Source organism: Mixophyes fleayi, chromosome 2 (genome assembly GCF_038048845.1).
Source record: "Mixophyes fleayi isolate aMixFle1 chromosome 2, aMixFle1.hap1, whole genome shotgun sequence".
In the NCBI taxonomy this organism is placed as follows: domain Eukaryota; kingdom Metazoa; phylum Chordata; class Amphibia; order Anura; family Limnodynastidae; genus Mixophyes; species Mixophyes fleayi.
Window position 1 is genome coordinate 223,493,549 of NC_134403.1, and position 20,589 is coordinate 223,514,137.

The window sequence follows — 20,589 nt, forward strand, 5'->3', positions numbered from 1 at the left end:
TAATGACTCTATTCTCCATGATCAGTCACTTACACTAGAGCTCCGGAACCTTCTAGAAGAGTATTTTCTCTTTAATGACCTCCCCGATATATCCCCATGACCCTCTGGGAAGCCCACAAGGCGGTAGTACGGGGCCAACTTATTAACATGGTCTCATGCCGTAAGAAGTTGGCCATCTCTAAACGTACGTCATTGACTATTCACCTCCTGACCCTAGAGAGACAACACAAACTCTCCCCAGAGGAAGACACCCTGACCAAACTTTTAAAAGGTGAGATCTGATTTGAACCTCCTTCTCTCTGAATCCACTGCCACAGCCCTGAAACGGTTGAGGCAAACCTTCTATGAGAAGGGAGATAAAGTAGACAGAATTTTAGCCGCCCGTCTGAGGGCTCAGATATTTCAAAACAACATTATGGCCCCGAAGTCTCCCTCTGAATTGCCCATTTACAGTCCTGACCAGATGGGCTGCGAGTTTCAGAAATTTTACTCTACATTGTATAATTTAGATGCTCTAAACCCCGGGAGTGCTCCCCCTGCGGATACTACAGCAGCCTTTCTGAGACGAGCGAATGTCCCCACCCTCACCTGTAGCCTAGCTCAACAACTAAATGAGGATATAACATCAGAGGAAATACTGGCAGTTATAAAGGGGCATAAGACCTCCAAGGCCCTGGGCCCAGATGACTTCTCAGCAGCCTACTAGAAAAGATTTTCCCAGACCCTGGTCCCTCACCTCCTCACCCTCTTCAATTGACGTTTTACATGGAGACCCCTTCCCTAAATCGATGTTGGAAGCTCGTAGTCATTCAAAAGGAGGGGAAAGACCCCAGCAATTGTGCAAGCTACCGTCCCATCTCAATTCTTAATGTTGACATTAAGATATACACAAAGATCCTGGCCATCCGTCTGAATGATTATGGGAGCGTACACACTAACAGTGGAAGGTGATTGATAGATATGGGTAATCAAAAATACAGATGACTCAGTAACTAAACTATGTTCCATATATACTTATTAGCAATATCGGTAATCGTAAATCTAAAAATACTAAATTAAATTGTACTCTGTCTAAACACTGCAGACATGTTAATAAGTGGGCATATTATTATATATATTTCTATTCTCTGAACCTCACACAGTTAAAACCATAAATAGGACATGCTGGAGTCAAACAGCTCCCCCACTAAAAGCACTTGAAATATGCAAACTTCACTTTTTATGGCTGTACAGAGCATTTAAGCAAGCGTAAGAAAAAGCAGACCTTTCACTGAAAATTATAGCATTTTCTGTTTGACTAATCTCCTTTCAAATTCCAGAAAGATGCAATTTAGAGAAGTCCTGCTCCCTAAACATGTGAAGTTCATGAAACGGAATGACACACATAACCTGCTGGACAGATTTAGAAAGAGTAATGAAAGACAGCACAATGAGATTTTCCCAAAAAATTGTATTAAAAAAAAAAAAAAAGAAAAAAAGGACACATTTCAAAAGCTGCAAATATTTACTTCAATGTGCAATCCTGCAACAACATGATGAGAATTTACTCTTCACCTCATAAGCCAGTAAATGTGCTAAAATACAACCCTATCACAACTCATTTATATATATTTATATAAAATTGAAGTAAACCACATTTACAAATATCCTTCATTATTTAAAAGTAGAAAATAATACATCGTGGAGGTTTTTTTTTTTTTTTTTCATTTTTGCAAATGAAATCCACTAATTGCAAATATACTAAAATGGTTTTTTAAAAAAAGCTGTTTTCGCAAACATTTGTTTCATTTTCATGACCTTTGGCCCTGTATCTTCCTTACTATGTAGGTGGCAAACATAGGGAGGTTAGAGAACATATCCAGTTTTACTCAACAAAAACCCAAATGAGCAGGCCATGGGTGTGGTCTGTCTAGTTGGTGCTTAAAATTAGGACTGTTGGAGAGTATGTATGTTATCTGTCCCTCTAACTACAGTAAAGCTGGGTACACACTACAGAAAATTTCTCCCAATAACATTTTTACCAACAACTAAAAGTCTCGATCAGCATGTCGATTCATGTGTACACACTATACACGTTTTACAAGATTTACCTTCAGATCTGTGCTCTTCATCATCGTGACTCTCAAAATGCTATGGAGATCTGTCTATACTGCTGGTTGCGAGTGCATACACACTTCACAGTTTGCAAGACATTGTTTCATCCTTTACAGGGATTTTTAGCTCTGTTACACAATTAAATTATACAATACAATGTGCTTTGGTACGATAAAAAATGATTATGGGAGCGCACACACTAATGCAATATTGGACCTAACAGTTGTTTATTGTGTGATTGGCACTATAATAGAGTGAAAATCCTGTAGTGTGTACCCATCTTAACAGTGTCACCGACAGCTGGGATAAAAGAGATTAGTCGCTATCACTCTAATGTGACAGTTGAAGGTGATTGATAGATATGGGTAATCAGAAATACAGATGACTCAGTAAACTAAACTATGGTACATGACATGAACTGCAATTAACATATGGCCTCAACTTAATGGTATACACTCCCAAGAACTAAATAGAAAAAAGACAACACATACAATATCTTTTCTATATCTGTTTTGGATAACTACATAAGCATTATTGAAATCCAACAAACTATAGCACCACATATTCTTTGTCTCCCTCCCAATCTTGCAGATTGAAAGTTATCACAGACACCTAAACTCCATGAGCAGTGTCTAAACCTACATTTCCAGATGTAATAGTCACATTCATTGTTCACAGTATACAAACACCATACAGAAGTGAGTTTAAATCTTATAAAATGTTTAAACACTCTCCACATATGGAAAGGTGAGAACCATCCAATATAGAGGCAATGTATGGTCATAATTGAGGATTTGCTGATTATCCTTGCCAGTTCTGAGGTGATTTGTCCAGGGGTGGGGCATCTTTTGGAAAGTTGCTGGTTTATGTTTGTGGTCCCATTAAAGGATTGCAATAAAGACCTGAAAAGACAAACATTGGATGGTTATTTTATTAAGAAAATAGCAGAAGATTGTATCTGTAATAAAGTAACACATTGCCTCTAAAATCTTCCACCATTAATAATGTGGTAATATTTTTTGCTTTAGTATTCAATGGAGGTGAGAGATAATCTCAAGTGATAAAAGCTCTAGAGAGCGAAGAGGATGTCGGGAGGATACATACACTCACAGGTGAGGTTTAATCCACAAAACTGCCAAGCTGTTTGTCGCACAATATCAGACAGCTAGTGATCACCTATATATATATATATATATATATCTATCTATATATCTTACCCAAAAATATTTGAGCTTATACGGCGCTCAATAGAAAGTGAAGTAGTGAAATAAATATAAATATACATATAAATACTTATATTCATATAGGCAGCTCCCACGTCTAAGGACACCTGTTTGCGAGTGTCACACCTACAAATCGAAATAAAAGAAGACAGGGGCGCCACACCCTTTTGTAATAATGTTAAAGAACTTCTGATTTAGGTAGTATAAAAATATTTTAATAAAATCACTGGGCATCCCTTGATAAAGTCTTTATTAAGACGAAACGCGTCGGGTTGGTATCTGGATCTCCCACTCTGATTAACGTCATCTGGAGCGTCGGTAGCAATCACCGGCCGGGTCCGCTGCTCACGCTCTTTGATATGTGGATTTCGTTTGGTCTTGAGGAGGACAGATAAGCTGTTTTTACTCTATTTTTATGTACGGGCATTTATTGCACTGACTGCCCAGTGATTTTATTAAAATATTTTTATACTACCTAAATCAGAAGTTCCTTAATGGTGTTATACTATTGTGATTATTCTTTGAGTTCTAGTCACCTGAAGTCTCCTGGTCCTAGAACTGGAGTTCATTTGGAGTTCCTTGTTGGTATTTCATCTTCATATGCACCAGATAAGCGCTATTGAATTATCTATTTGGTACGAGCACTACTTGGATTGTTATTATTACTTTGTGAAAACATTATTACACTATGTGTGGCACCCCTGTCTTCTTTTATTTCGATATAGATATATATATATATATATATATATATACACAAGTTAACCCGTGCATGATATTCATGCATTCTAGTCAAATCAAGCTACTTAAGGTATTAAAAAGGTTCTTGTCATCTTCATCGCCACACACACATGCCGCTAGACTTTTATATATTAGATAATGCTAAGAATTTAGTAGGTCAGTGTAGTATACAACTCCGCCCAGCAGGTGGCGCTGCAGCTTGAGCACTCTTTCACCCGGTAGTTTTTTACACACACACACACACACACACACACACACACACACACACACACACACACACACACACACTAACACAGCATGTGTGTTCATGAGGTAAAATTACCTCACGAAAATGAGTTTGAGGCCTCAACTCGTAAATTTAGCCTTTACTACCCCTCCCACGGGGGGGAAGGGTGGGATGATGGAAGTTAACTGACTTCACTATTATAATTTTTTTGTCAAATAATGTCAGTATACCAAATTTCAGGTCAATTGGATGAGCCCTTTCTGAGAAAATAGTTTTTCCACACACACGCCGCTAGGCTTTTATATATTAGATAATGCTAAGAATTGAGTAGGTCAGTGTAGTATATAACTCCACCCAGCAGGTGGCGCTGCAGCTTGAGCACTCTGTCACCCGTTAGTTTTTTCCACACACGCCGCTAGGCTTTTATATATTAGATATATAATATGTATGTATTTTGGTTCCTTAAGATATATTATATATATATATATATATATATATATACATATATATATATATATATATATATATATATATATATATATATATATATATATATATGTATGAAGCAAGTTGGATATACCGTCTTAATTCTCCGACCCTTACAGTCTCAATAAAGAGTTCCACCTGTTTTTTTATGAAAGAATTGAATTCCCAATGCACTAGGAGATCAAACACTTAGTCTATCTTTACACATATAATATGATTATCTGGTGACTGAGTTGGTGCACCCTACACATGTATTATTAGTTCATAAATTAACAAGCACAAAGAGGAAAATCATGTAACGTAGGGGCACTCAATGATACTTGAATATTTTAAAACTTACATTTTATTAATTTTATTAAAATAGTATTGAGTCCCAATATAGTACCTGTGACACCAGTTGTGAAATAAAAACAAAAAAATTGGGGATAAACAAAAATGTAAATATTAAAATGGCAGAAAACACCGCCAAGCCTCGCAGGGTGATGAGACAGCTAAAAAAATCTCCAATATATAGTCTATAATAAATGACAAGATATTTAGTAGCTGTCTGTACATCTATAAAGTGTGGGACCGTTTGAATTCTTAGGTCCTAAACGGGAGATGTCTGGTATACATAATGAGTTATCACTAACGGAGTTGTGGTAGTATAATCAAAGTTGTTCCCTTATTATTATTATGGAATGACTATTATAAGGATATATATCAGATTAATTCTGCCCTTCATATTCCACAATAAAACCTCCGTTTAATAGGACATAGTCTCTGGCAGTAACGGTTTTATCGCTATGTACCAGGCTCAGAGGTGCTATATGAATATATATATTCTCATAAATATTGCCAACACCAAATGTATAGGCCACAAAATACCACACTATAGGATGTTATGTTTAACATCTGAAATCATATAGTTCGTTATGACTTATATTGAAGGGTCAGCCAGGCTAGATCCTGCCCTAACTGATTGCTGTAGGTATGGTTAACGTTGAGACTGATCTATATGTCCCTCTGTTATTAATATTGAGGCTCTCGTCTAAGCATTCATATACACGTTGGCTATCTGATTGATATAATTGCCCCTACAATACGCCAGAAACTAGTCCCCTCCCGAATAAAGCATTATAATGATTATTAATTTACATAACACTGCGAGGCAAACGCCGACGCGCGTTTCACTCACTCGCTTTAACCAGGCAAGCCGAAGGACAGAGCTGACAGCTCTTTTATAGAGTAGATACGCCCTATACATTCAACCATCGGAGAAATTACAGACGTCAGATGAATTAGATACATCACTTAAAGTGATTAATCTGACAGAAAGACAATTAGAACCAATACACTTAAAGGTACTCAGTCGTGGATTATCGTTTTCACCTACACAATCCCTTAATCGTTTTGAATGGGAAAAAGATTTAAACCTATTCATTAGGAAATTGCTTTTAAAGAAATTCTATTGTAGTAAAAAGGATAAACGTGATTCCCAGCTACCAAGTCGATACAATAAGGATGCCATGCAGGTTATGGAGCTGGCATTTCTAACTGAAGATGAGAGACAGGCCTTGGAAACTCTTGAAGAGTTAGACACTAATCCAATATCAGATTTATGTATTATGAAAGACACTCGGGACTCAATTAAATTGAAGAAAAAATCAACCTTCTTCCCAGATCTGTCAATTTGTCCACAAGCCAAAATCTATCGAGATTTGGCATCTAAGGATCTAGATAGTTCATCCTCTCTTCCTATAGCTCCGCCCTCTCTCTAGCCAAACAATCTTTCTTTAAATCCCTCATCTCCTCCCAGTCCTCCAAACCCTGCCGCCTCTTCGCCACCTTCAACACTCTCCTGTCCCCCCCGCCCCTCCTCCCTCACCGACTTTGCCTCCCTCTTCTCCTCGAAAATTGAGGCCATCCGACTCTAAATCACCTCCTCCCATCTTCCGCCCCCCCCACACTTCTTCTCTCCCCCTCCCGCCACTGCCCCCTCTTCTCCTTCCGCCCCACTACGGGCGAAGAAGTACACTCTCTTATTTCATCCTCCCCTCCGTCCTCCTGTCCCCTGTACCCCATCCCCTCCCACCTCCTTCGCTCCCTCTCCCCCGCCACCTGCTCCCACCTCTTTAATCTCTCCCTCTCCGCCGGCATCTTCCCCTCCTCCTTCAAACACGCCCTTGTATCCCCCATTCTTAAGAAACCTAACCTTGACCCCACCTCTTTCTCTAACTATCGCCCCATCTCTCTTCTCCCCTTTGCCTCCAAACTACTTGAGAGGCTCGTCTGCAGCCGCCTCTCCACCTACCTCTCTGACCACTCCCTCCTTGACCCTCTTCAATCTGGCTTCCGCCCCCTCCACTCCACTAAAACTGCCCTGGCCACAGTCACTAATGATCTCCTCTCCGCGAAAGCCAGGGGCCACTTCTCCCTTCTTATTCTCTTGGATCTCTCAGCGGCCTTCGACACCGTTGACCACCCGCTCCTGCTCCTCACCCTTCAATCCTTTGGCCTCTCCGGCAAGGTCCTGTCATGGTTCACCTCCTACCTTGCTGACCGTTCCTTCTCTGTCTCCACCTCTGGATCTCTCTCCCCCCTCTTCCCTTCCAGTAGGGGTCCCCCAAGGCTCTGTTCTCGGACCCCTACTCTTCTCTTTTTACACCTCTTCCCTGGGGAAACTCATCAGCTCTTTTGGTCTCCAGTACCACCTTTATGCCGATGACACCCAACTCTACCTTTCCTCTCCCGATCTCTCTTCCTCCCTCCTCTCCAGGGTGTCTGCCTGCCTCTCTGCCATCTCCTCCTGGATGTCCTCTAGATTCCTCAAACTTAATCTCGCTAAAACCGAACTTATTGTTTTTCCTCCCGCTCATTCCCCCTACCCTTCCGACCTTTCTATCTCTGTTCTCAACTACTCTATTTCCCCTGTTCCTCAACTTCGCTGCCTCGGTGTCATCCTTGACTCCTCTCTCTCCTTTGCTCCTCACATTCTCTCTCTCGCCAAATCCTGCCGCTTCCAGCTGCGGAATATCGCACGCATTCGGCCCTTCCTCTCCCAAGATGCCACTAAGGCTCTTGTCCACGCTCTTATCATCTCCCGCTTGGACTACTGCAACCTCCTCCTTACCGGCCTCCCCCGCACTCATCCCGCTCCCCTTCGCTCTGTACTTAATGCAGCCGCTCGGCTCATTTTCCTTTCTCGCCGCTCCTCTTCTGTCTCCCCCCTATACCAATCCCTTCACTGGCTCCCCTTCCCCTACAGAATAGTGTTCAAGCTCCTCACACTTACTTTCAAGGCCCTCTCCAACTCCCTACATCTCCAACCTTGTTTCCATCCACGCTCCATCCCGCCCTCTGCGTTCGGCTAATGACCGTCGCCTCACCTCCCCCCTGGTTACCTCCTCCCATGACTTCTCCCATGCTGCCCCCCTTCACTGGAACCAGCTCCCCCGCTCCATCAGAACATCCCCCAACTTGTCCAGCTTCAAACGGGCTTTAAAAACCCACCTCTTCCTCAAAGCCTTCCAGTCCCCCACCTAACCGACCTCCTTCCAGCCTCCCACCTACCGCCCTCCTCGCAATTCTCCTCTCCCCCCTCTCCCTCTCTGCGTTCTCCCCCTTTCCTCCTCCCACCCTTGTGTCTCTGTCCGTCCTACCCTCCCCTTAGATTGTACGCTCCTTTGAGCAGGGCCTCCTCTCCTCATGTTCTCCACCACCTTAACTCTGCTCTCCAGCTCCTTGTCTCCTCCGTGAGGTTCTCCTGCCCTTCTGCCCCTCTAGCTTCACCGCTGGGGGCTCTCACCTTTCATCTAGCTGTACTTTGAGCTTCTGAGTTACTGTGCTTTTTGTTAACTGTACCGTGCTGTCTCACCCTGTATCGTGTTTCTGTATGTCCCTGTACGGCGCTACGGATACCTAGTGGCGCCTTATAAATAAAAATTAATAATAATAATAATAATAATAATAATAGATAAACTATTCAATCAAGCGAGATCTAGAAATTTAAGTAGGAATCATTCTAAACAAGAATATAAGGCTTTAAAGGATATTGAGGAATGGGAAGACACCATGATAAAGCCCTCGGATAAGGGTGGTAACATCGTTCTGTGGCCCATATCCAAATATATGACAGAGATCTATAGACAATTAAATAACACTGATTGTTACAAAAGGTTGATATTCAATCCTACAGCAAATTTTTTGATAAAGTATAACAACCTGATTAATAATGCCTTTAGGAACAACGTTATATCTAAATCTGATTACGAGTTCCTAAAAGTAAATGACCCTAAAATTCCTACTTTTTATGCATTGCCAAAAGTCCATAAATCTGTAACAGACCCACCAGGTAGGCCCATTGTATCGGGCATGGGTAGTTTGACTGAGAAGGCCAGTAGGTATGTGGACCAACATCTTCGTAAATATGTCACGAGTCTACCATCGTACACCAGAGACACATTAGATGTCCTGGCAAAAATTAGTGACATTTCAGTTAATCAGGAGGTCAAATTAGCATCGTATGATGTGGAGTCACTTTACACGAACATATCCCATGATCAAGGTATAAGGGCGGCTAAGTAATTTTTGGATATGGAGTGTAAAAGTGATTTCCATTAATTTTTGATTTCCCTTTTGGAATTCGTACTTACTAACAACTATTTTGTATTTGATGACAATTACTATCTGCAGATCCGTGGAACGGCCATGGGCACAGCTTGTGCGCCAACGTATGCAAATTTATATCTTGGTTGGTGGGAGAAGGAGATGGTTTTTAGTGATCGGAACGAAATGTATACTGACCATATTTTAATATGGTTCAGGTACATAGATGACATATTATTGTTATGGGAGGGAGAAACAACCCTGTTCCATGAATTCACTAAACATCTTAACAACAATAAACTGAATCTTTTATTAACATCTGATATCCAGGAATAAATGATCAACTTTCTAGATCTACAAATCTCCATCAATAGTGATGGTAAATTAATGACAGATATGTTCAGAAAATCCACAGCTACTAACAGTCTATTACACTTCACGAGCGCCCATTTTCCATCAGTAATAAAAGGGGTGCCTAAAGGAGAATTCCTTCGGACAAAACAAAACTGTTCAGATATCACCACCTTTCAGAAGAGATCTGGCGAATTGAGGGATAGACTTGTGCAAAGGGGCTATAGTAAGAAAAGCATACAGAAGGCCTCACATGAAGCGAATTGTAGAGAGAGAATTCCTGATATTCCCCACACCCAAACCTATTTTAAAAGGAAAAACAAGAATGATTGGCACATTCTGCTCCGAATGGAGGGACATCTCAAATATTTTTCAACAACATTGGCACGTCTTGTTGGATCATGATCTCAGGGAGAATCTTGATGACCGAATCACAATAACATGGCGGAGAGCTCGAAATCTGAGAGATCGTCTTGTCCATAGTCATTTCACGCATAAAAAGAAACCATCAAATTTAATCAAAGGCTTTTTTTAAATGTGGCAGGTGTAAAGCCTGTAAATACACCATTCAAAAACAGGACTATGTTGACAGATATTCTAGAATCTGGAAAATTGATAAATTTGTTAACTGTAATTCAATGGGGGTTGTATATTGCCTGATATGCCAATGTGGTCTTAAGTATGTTGGCATGACAACAAGACCCTTTAAAAGACGCTTGTTGGAACAGGTCAATAACATCAAAAACGCTCCCAAAGATAGAGAGAAATTTAAACCTATCACTACGGTGGCTAAACATTTTCTGTTATTTCATAATAACAATCCGGATCTACTCCAAGCTTTTATAATGGAACAGTTATCACTAGGAATTAGGGGAGGTGATATGCAGCAGGAATTACTAAAAAAAGAATCCAGACTGATATTTTTAATGGACAGCCTGGTACCCCATGGCCTCAATGATAAAACAAATTATATCGCATTTATCTAAATGGGAGATTTAACATATTTATTAAAATGTAGTAATTTATCTTTGTATTTGATTACATCACTTTAATAAATATTTGATTTTTATCACTTAAATCTGTTGTAATTTTTAGATTCTTATAATGTGTTGCTGGTTCAACACTCTTGATGATATGACAACACTATACGGATCACTCAATACATGATGGGAGGTTTATAAATTATAAGTGTTATAATTCTCACCATCTCTTGAGCATGTGTTATTTTTATAATTTTCACTTTTGTTATTTTTTATACACTCCGATTTATTCGGTATGTTCCTACATTTAATATGGTACTGCTGGTAGCAATACCTCTGAATTCACCTTTTTTCCTTTGGTAAGATTTTTACTTATAAATCACCTTTAAGAATATTTGCTATATTTACTTATAACGGCACAGACATGTAGTGTTTGGGACAATTTTTGTTTCATAACATTAAATGCCTTTAGATAGAATGTATCTTCATTACAATACTAATATATGGCCAATTTATTAGTATGCCTCTTTTTCTTTATTGTTTTAATAGATCGATTAGCGATGCCCCTGTTTTAAAACATATTAGTGGAGCTGTTCCCTTGATAGCAATGTATCATAAATGTAATATGTATCAACATGATCAGTGCATTCTCGATCTATGTGTTTACTATCTTTCTTCATTCATTCGTACTTAACCAATCAGCATAAGGAATAGCAGGGCGGGACATGTTTTTCTGCCTACTGATTGGTTTAGTGCTATGTCCATCAAGAGTCCGTGTTTCCGAGATTGGCAGATTCCTATTGGCCTGCTGGTGATGACGCCCGTATTTGGGGGCGTATCTACTCTATAAAAGAGCTGTCAGCTCTGTCCTTCGGCTTGCCTGGTTAGAGTGAGTGAGCGAAATGCACGTCGGCGTTTGCCTCGCAGTGTTATGTAAATTATAATCATTATAATGCTTTATTCGGGAGGGGACTAATTTCTGGCGTATTGTAGGGGCAATTATATCAATCAGATAGCCAACGTGTATATGAATGCTTAGACGAGAGCCTCAATATTAATAACAGAGGGACATATAGATCAGTCTCAACGTTAACAATACCTACAGCAATCAGTTAGGGCAGGATCTAGCCTGACTGACGCTTCAATATAAGTCATAACGAACTATATGATTTCAGATGTTAAACATAACATCCTATAGTGTGGTATTTTGTGGCCTATACGTTTGGTGTTGGCAATATTTATGAGAATATATATATTCATATAGCACCTCTGAGCCTGGTACATAGCGATAAAACCGTTACTGCCAGAGACTATGTCCTATTAAACGGAGGTTTTATTGTGGAATATGAAGGGCAGAATTAATCTGATATATATCCTTATAATATTCATTCCATAATAATAATAAGGGAACAACTTTGATTATACTACCACAACTCTGTTAGTGATAACTCATTATGTATACCAGACATCTCCCGTTTAGGACCTAAGAATTCAAACGGTCCCACACTTTATAGATGTACAGACAGCTACTAAATATCTTGTCATTTATTATAGACTATATATTGGAGATTTTTTAGCTGTCTCATCACACTGCGAGGTTTGGCGGTGTTTTCTGCCATTTTAATATTTACATTTTTGTTTAACCCCAATTTTTTTGTTTTTATTTCGCAACTGGTGTCACAGGTACTATATTGGGACTCAATACTATTTTAATAAAATTAATAAAATGTAAGTTTTAAAATATTCAATGATCATTGAATGCCCCTACGTTACATGATTTTCCTCTTTGTGCTTGTTAATTTATGAACTGTTTTTTTATGAGACAGATGTTGACTGAGATTTGGCTCTATAACCACCTGAACTATGTCTATATAACTCATCATCTATTAGTAGAATGGATGTCCCAAGTAAAAATACTTCTTCATGTTTTGTGCTATTTATGATATTGTGACGATTCTGAAAAATGTGGTATTTGCATCAGTATCATATTTTATACTCTGGCGCTTTGGGGTTATTTAATTATGTATTTTGGATCTTATTGCAGGTTTACTATATGTCCGTTGGACATCCGTTTACACCGCAGCTCAAATGAGTATTTCGTACATGACTATGTTGCCTATGTGATGTTATAATAAATGCCATGTTCATAAATGGAGTGCTGGTTTCCTGGAGTCTTCTGGGATAGAAGGGTTTACAATTTTAACACCTGGCACACACATCTCTTGCTGATATGTAGTGGTGTATGTGTACATACTGTGGTCAGTAGCAGGATCTCCTACCTGTTTGATTTATTCCTCCGCTATTTCAGTCTCTTGATGAACCACCACCTTGGTTACAGACATATCAGGGTGCTGCTCCTTTGCCTCTTTGATAGCTTGCACCAGAACCTGATACAATGTGATAAGATAGAAATATTGAAATCACAAGGAAAAACCTTAAAAACATTTTAATAAGCTGCATGATGGACCAAATGTTTAATCCACTAAAAAGGTAGAAATATATGTCCATGTTACCTGGTCATGATCCAGGTCTCCATCACCAGTAATAACTATTCTCTTCTCTATTCGAGTCTCGGAGATGCCACCTTTCACAGTCTGAAGAAAGCAAGTGAATCAGATTTTGACAAGAACCAATGCTAGTTGCAGAATATTACATGGTTACTATAAATAGGCTAAATATTAGACTGACGCAATCCATGGAAAACTTTAGATTACATACAAGCTCTCAGTATCATAGAAGTGCTTTAATTGTAAAAATAGTTTATTATTCTGTTGTCCTTTCAGTTGCACTTACAATGTGAAGCACACTTGAGTTTATATTGGTCTAAGCCAAAGCTGCAACACTGTACCTTGGTAATCTGGGTGGTGGTGGTACTACTGGTGGTTTCCGAGGTAATTGTGTGTGCAGTAAGCAAAATTCCAGGTTCCTGGTCATTATTGACATCATCATTCTAGGGAAATAAAAAGGTTGACTGTATAAACTTAGTTTTATATAGCGGTGCTGTTCACATTACAATCTTGCTGCATCAGTTTAATTACTCTGATATAATGGGAACCTGCTCCTTCCACTATCAAAATCTGTAGCTTACTGCTTAACTCCTTTCCCCATCTTCACATGACACTACCTCAGTCACATGCAGCTGTGCCAAAAATAATGACAGGAGTGGACCAGGCAATTCTTCACAAAAGATCAGCACACATCTTCTGAAACAGGGGTCTGTTGGGTGCTGGCTTCATTTTCAATACTTTAAATTTCACATTCTACCACTAATAAATATATATATAAAATTATGTTGTCACAAATTCAAAAAGAGACTAATTAAAAAGACCTTTTCCAACATATATAGTAATTATTTACCTTTTTTTTTACATCATGTGTACTTTAACCTTGTTTTGCATATTTAAAACATTTTAATATTACAAATTACTTACTATACATTGGTTTCATAAAAACAATTTGAAAGCACTATATAGGAATAACATACACGTCATATAAACTACATATAACAATATAAGTATAATGATAGTAAATTTGGAATAAAACATTGAACACAATGAGCCAAGCATTTAGCAAGTCAAACAACAGATCATAAGCATTTAAAAGGCCCGTTTCAATTGGGCCTGATTCAACTGGGCCCGATACAATATTCTCCTGAATAATGCGGCCTGCGCAATATTACTACGGTAATAGTGTGCAGTATTATCGTTAGGACAGTAATTTTAACACAGAAATCTGTATTATATTACCATAGTAACGGTAATTCAATTAAATTTACTTACCCTTACCTACAAAGCCCTTAACACCACCATCCCCTCAAATCTCATTTCAAAATACCGTATTTATCGGCGTATAACACGCACTTTTTTCCCCCTGAAAATAGGGGGCAAATGATGTATGCGTGTTATACGCCGATATAATGTTAAGAAGCCATGTTTTTATAGCGTGTGGAGTGTGAGGCAATCAGTAGGCAACGGCAAGCCGCGCCTTCCTCACGTCTAATTCTCGCGGCCATCGGAGCGTAACCACGGCAACGCTCTGCACTGCGAGAGTTCGCTGTCTGAGGTAGGAGAACTTGTACCCGTCAGGTACAAGTAAAGTAGTGAAGTAAAGTGGGGTTTTGTGTACGGCGCAACAACGAACTAACAATTAAACAGATAAAATACGGTATATAGTCATTTTAAAATAATTATATAAAGTGCTAACATGCTAATTCCCATATGTGAAAAACTGGTGATACAATAGTGCCAGCATGCTGGATCCAATATGTGCAAGTAATAAATATTACTGTATGTGCTGAAAATATTCTAAAATTATTTCTATAATATATATATATTTAACAAAGTGCTAGTGTATTACATAGATGTTGTGCAGCAGTGTGCACAGATTTAAAGGAGACCAGAATGGCAAAATAAATCTTCCTGAAATTTCCCTCTTAAAATGAAGATGCGTGTTATACGCCTGTGCGTGTTATACGCCGATAAATACGGTACTCGCCCTCTTAGATCTACATACGACTTGCCTCTTTTCTTGTAACTACCTCTCATTCCCTCCTACAAGACTAGACTTCTTCCATGCTGCTACCCACTTATATCTTTGATCGAGCTTACCCTACTCCTACTAATGCAACCTCACTACCGTCCCAATCTCCAATCCAATCTGCTAAACTCTTCTTTTAGCTGTGCGGATTCCAATTTGAATGTAAACCATTCCCACCTTTTCATCATCATCATCATCATTTATTTATATACACCTTTTGTTTGCTTGTCTTTTTTTCCTCTCTACCCTGTATATCCCTGTTTTATCGAATGTACAACGCTGCGGAGCACGGTCGCCCTACAAATCTACGGTAACAATAATCCATTTGGAACAGACTTATGAATATAGAAATATATATAACTTTATTAATTACACACATAATATATATATATACATATATATATACACACACATACATATACACACACATATATGCACATGACCCAATGTTTCATCCACTAACCCAACCCATCTATACATACATATATAAATCTTAGCCAAAGTGAAGAGATTAAAACACAAATTGGCTGTGTGTTTCACTCAAGAGGTTATTCAGCGTTAGTAAATAGCTACTCTTGGGAGTGCAAAAACACAGGTACTCCAAGTCTCTTGTATGCAGTTTAATACCGCTAACCAAAATCTATGAATCATAGAGCAAGCCTAAAATAAATGTCAAAAAGTAAATGACCATTCACCACATTTTGGGCAGTTTGTTTCATCCCTTGTACTAAATTTTATTACTCCGATTGGCGAGAGGTACATTCTATGCAATATATAAAGCTGAATTTCATTATCTTTAAAGTGGATGCATTTTACTTTTCTTTTACAGTTTTACAAATCTAGCAATATTCTGATCTGCAAACTATAATAAAGTGTTGACAGATCTGGTTCAAAACCAAGGTATTGTACTGTCAATGTAATTAACTTCTCAAAAGTTGTTACGCAGATTTACTTGCTGCCTTAATTATATAACGCTATCTGTATATAAAAATAGTATTTTTGTACTCACCGTAAAATCCCTTTCTCGTAGTCCATTGGGGGACACTGCTATACATAGGGGTATAGTAGGTGGTTCCAGGAGACCAGGCACTAAACAGTTAAATCTGCTATACATCTCACAGGAAGGATAATCAGTTTATGTCTAACAAAGCAACCTAACAGTCAGTCAGCCAGCCATGCAGAACAAGGGTGGACGCGCAGTGTCCCCCGATGGACTACGAGAAAGGGATTTTACGGTGAGTACAAAAATCCTATTTTCTCATACGTCCAATTGGGGGACACTGCTATACATAGGGGACCTACCAAAGCTGCCTCCTAAGGGAGGGACTGCTTTGATATGGCTGCACGCAGAACAACCCTACGGCCAAAGCTGGCATCCTGTAATGCAAAGCCCTGTAACCTATAGAATTTCACGAACAAGTGAACAGACGTCCACGCAGCCACACGGCACAGCTGTTTAGCAGAAACTCTGTGATGCGCCGCCCAGCCCAGGAAGCACCCACAGCCCTAGTGGAATGAGCTGACAAACCTCCTGGCAACGGTCTATCTGACCTGGAATAAGCCAGCTTGATGGTGGAGGTAATCCACCGAGCTAAAGAGACATTAGAAGCAAGCCAACCTCTTTTCTTTGCGTCATAAAGCAGAAAAAGATCTGCGGTTTTGTGCAAAATAGCTGTGCAGCCCACATAGCATCTAAGAGCCCTGACTACATCCAACAACAAAGACTGATCCCGCAACCTAGTACTTTGAGGAAAGGCAGGGACAACAATTTCCTGGTTGAAATGAAAACGGGAAACAACCTTAGGGACAAAAGAGGACTTGGTGCAAAGCACCGCCCTGTCTTCATGAAAAATCAAAAAGGGGGGAGAACAAGATAAAGCCCCCAACTCAGAAACTTGGCGTGCTGAAGACACCGCCAAAAGAAAACCCATGAAGTTCCACCGACTATAAAGGCTCAACAGAATCCTTAATCAAAGCCTGGAGAACAAAATGCAAGGACCATGGCTCGACAGGATTAACAAATGGAGGCAAAAGATGAAGCGCCCCCTATAAGAAAGTATGAACTTTCGGGAGGGAGGCTAGTTTACGCTGAAAATAAATGGACAATGCTGAAACCTGCGATTTCAACAAGTCTAAGCACAACCCCTTGCCCAAACCCGCTTGAAGAAAGGCCAGAAACCTAGAGAGCTTGAAATGGAAAGTGCGAAAATTATTTGATTCACACCATAAAACATAAGTCTTCCATGATCTGTAATAATTAGCAGCTGATGAAGGCTTCCTGGCCTAGATCGTGGTCTTCAGAATCATGGTTTCAATAGCCATGCTGTTGAAGTCAGCCGACCTAACGAGTGGCACCTAAGGGGACCCTGAGTGACTAGCTCTGGTGTTAGAGGCAGTCTGAAAGAAGGTTCTACTACGCATGCTTAAGAGGTCTTTGATCCTGGACCGGAGACAAGAATCTTGACGTCCGGGAGAAGCACTCTTTGACACCTGGTGTCGAAATCTAACCCTAGAAACCGCATCTTCTGCGAGGGGATTAGGGATGACTTTGGCAGGTTGATTATCCAATGCATCTCTAGGAAGGATATGATCTGGTCAACTGAATGTGTTGTGACAGGAGCAGAGACGATGGAGCCTTCAACAACAAGGTCGTCCAAGTAAGAAATTACCGTGATTCCCTGAAAGCAGAGAAGGGCCGCCATTACTGGCCTCACCTGTAAATACCCTTGGGGAGGTCGCTAGATTTTCCACTACTGCAAAGCAAAGTAAAAATATGCCTCTACGGAACCTGCCCCTAGCTGGGGCATTTGACTGCCCTCTAGCAGGGGGATCTTCTAGATCTCTGGAAGGACCGAAGGGACCGTCTAGGCCTGGTTTAAGAGACAGGCTAGAAAGGGCTCTTACCTCCCAAAGCCTCCGAAATTAGCTGGTGTAATCTAGCTCCAAAGAGAGTGGCGCCATCAAAAGGAACCCCCTCCCAAGGTGTGTTAGGAATCCGCCTCCGCGGACCAAGAATGTAACCATAAGGAACGTCTTGCTGCAATCACTAACGCTGAGAGTTTGGCAGCGAGAGAATTGACATCCAATGAAGCCTGTCCTACAAACTCCGAAGCCTCTCTAATATGTCCAAGACAGATCTGATTATCTTGATGAAACTAAGAGACAATTAGGAGACACTCAATTTTATATGAAATTGGATGGTGACCCCACTTTGGTATATCAACAATTAAGGTGTCTATTAGACGACGCTCTATCAGAGGGTGCTATCACAAAGGACACCTTTAGATTTCTATATACACAATTTCCTGTGGTTCCCACTTAAAAAGATTCATAAGACCTTATGTAAACCACCGGGTAGACCTATAATCTCGGGCATCGGGTCTATGACCACTAACCTGTCTTCTATGGTGGATTTTTATCTTCAACCAATTGTCTCAACCTTGAGATCCCATATTAAAGATATTAAAGATACTACTACTAGATTTCTCAGGATGGTACACGATTTGCCCTGGAAGTCATCTTATCACTTCCTTACTTGTGATGTGTTGGGACTATACTCCAATATTCTACACCATCTAGGCCTTAAGGCGGTTACGTTTTATCTTGACAAACAGGAACAACTGGAACCTACATTATGTAATTTCTTGTTATCAGCAATTCAATTCATCCTTTATCATAACTATTTTGTTTTTGATTCTGTTTTTTATCTGCAAATATTAGACACGGCTATGGGGACTAGGTTTGCCCCGAGCTATGCAAATCTATACATGGGTCTCTTTGAGGAGGAATATGTATGGGATTCTGCATTTGGGTCCTCTACGGTCACTACATTGATGGCCTTTTTTTTTTTGGGATGGGGACTTGCAGTCCATATCTGGGTTTGTCGCACATTTAAACTCTAACCAATATGGCTTAAGACTAACCAGTAGTCACCACTGTTCTAGTATTAACTATCTAGATATTACTTTAAAAATTCATCAAGAATGGGTTATTACTGAGAATTACTCTAAAGAGGTGGACTCTTGTAGTTTTCTACATTTTAACAGCAATCATTATAGGCCTTGGAACGTGAATATACAGAAGGGGCAATTTCTCCGCATGAGGAGAAATTGCTCCAGGAAAGAAGAATTTGAAATACATTCGGCTAAACTTTATGAATCATTTGTAAAGTTGGGTTATCCTCGTCATGTTTTGAATAAGGCGTATGAAGAGGTTACGAGGCTTGATAGATCTAGGCTCTTGGAACAATCATTGAGGCCACAACATGATGATAAACCTTTGGTCTTTGTAACCCAATTTAACAGCCATGTGAGGGATATTAAACAACTTGTGAAAAGAAATGCTTCCCTGTTGGAGCTTGATGATCACATTGGTCACCTTATAAAGAAATACAATATGACAATGTTCAAAAGATCCAAAAACCTCAAGGAAAAGTTAGCACCCAGTCAATTTCAAGGGGAATACTATGTTACCCCCTCTGGTTAAGATCCCTCATGCTGAGAGATGGCTTAGTAGAAATGAGGGCTATTTTAGATGTGGTAAACGTAGATGTATTTAGTGTAGATATGCAGATCATAGAGCCACAAAATTGAAATCTTATACATCAGGTGAAAGTTTTCCGATTGAGAAGACACTAGACTGTCAATGAACATGTGTGATCTACATGATTAGTTGTAAATGCGGTTTGCAATATGTTGGCCGCACCATAAGATCTCTAGGGGTGTGGTTTTTAGAACAACGCTGGCACATACTGAATGTAAAAAAGCGCACTCTGTCGGCACATGTGAATCTATGCCAGGGCAATAGCTTAACAGGCATGTTGGTTATAGCCATTGAACAAATTGATATTACAAATAGAGGAGGCGACAGATTTAACCTATTATGCAGAAGAGAAGCTTACTGGATTTTTAGGCTCAAGACCCTGTCACCATGTGGTTTAAATGACTGTATAGAACGTAATAATTTCTGAGAATACCAAAATAGCTACGAATTGTATTTTCTGAAATATATCTTCATCTATGTGCATATTTTTTGGGATATATTTTACTGTATAGTAGTTCTGGATATCTCTTTATACGATTGGACATTAATAGCTTGATTTTGTATATCTGTTGGACCCCTAGGGGACAAACATGGTTTTGGGAGGTTTTTTGAAACCATATTAAGATCAGAGAGCAAGAACGTGTATGACCTTAATATATTTGTGCTTGCCTACATCTTTAATATATAGCTGCATGTGGGAAGCTAAGCAAGACTCATCTGGGTCTACAATGCTATGGGTGACCTCAATGGATGGTCTAGTGCCACAAGCACTTTGTGTATTTTTAAAATTGTATTTTTAATTTGAAATATAAGCTGAATATTTTTC

General features: G+C 39.6%; 1 protein-coding gene across 1 annotated transcript in view; it reads right to left on the reverse strand.

The window, feature by feature from the left end:
• Positions 1-1,430: 1,430 nt before the first annotated feature.
• The window catches only part of LOC142138677 (protein 4.1-like), a 157,952-nt gene continuing 138,793 nt past the window's right edge, over positions 1,431-20,589 (reverse strand). Inside the window, 4 exon segments of the mRNA XM_075195524.1 lie at positions 1,431-2,996; positions 12,965-13,072; positions 13,199-13,279; positions 13,534-13,635. Coding sequence (XP_075051625.1) covers positions 12,974-13,072; positions 13,199-13,279; positions 13,534-13,635 — 282 coding nt within the window. The 3' untranslated portion in view covers positions 1,431-2,996; positions 12,965-12,973.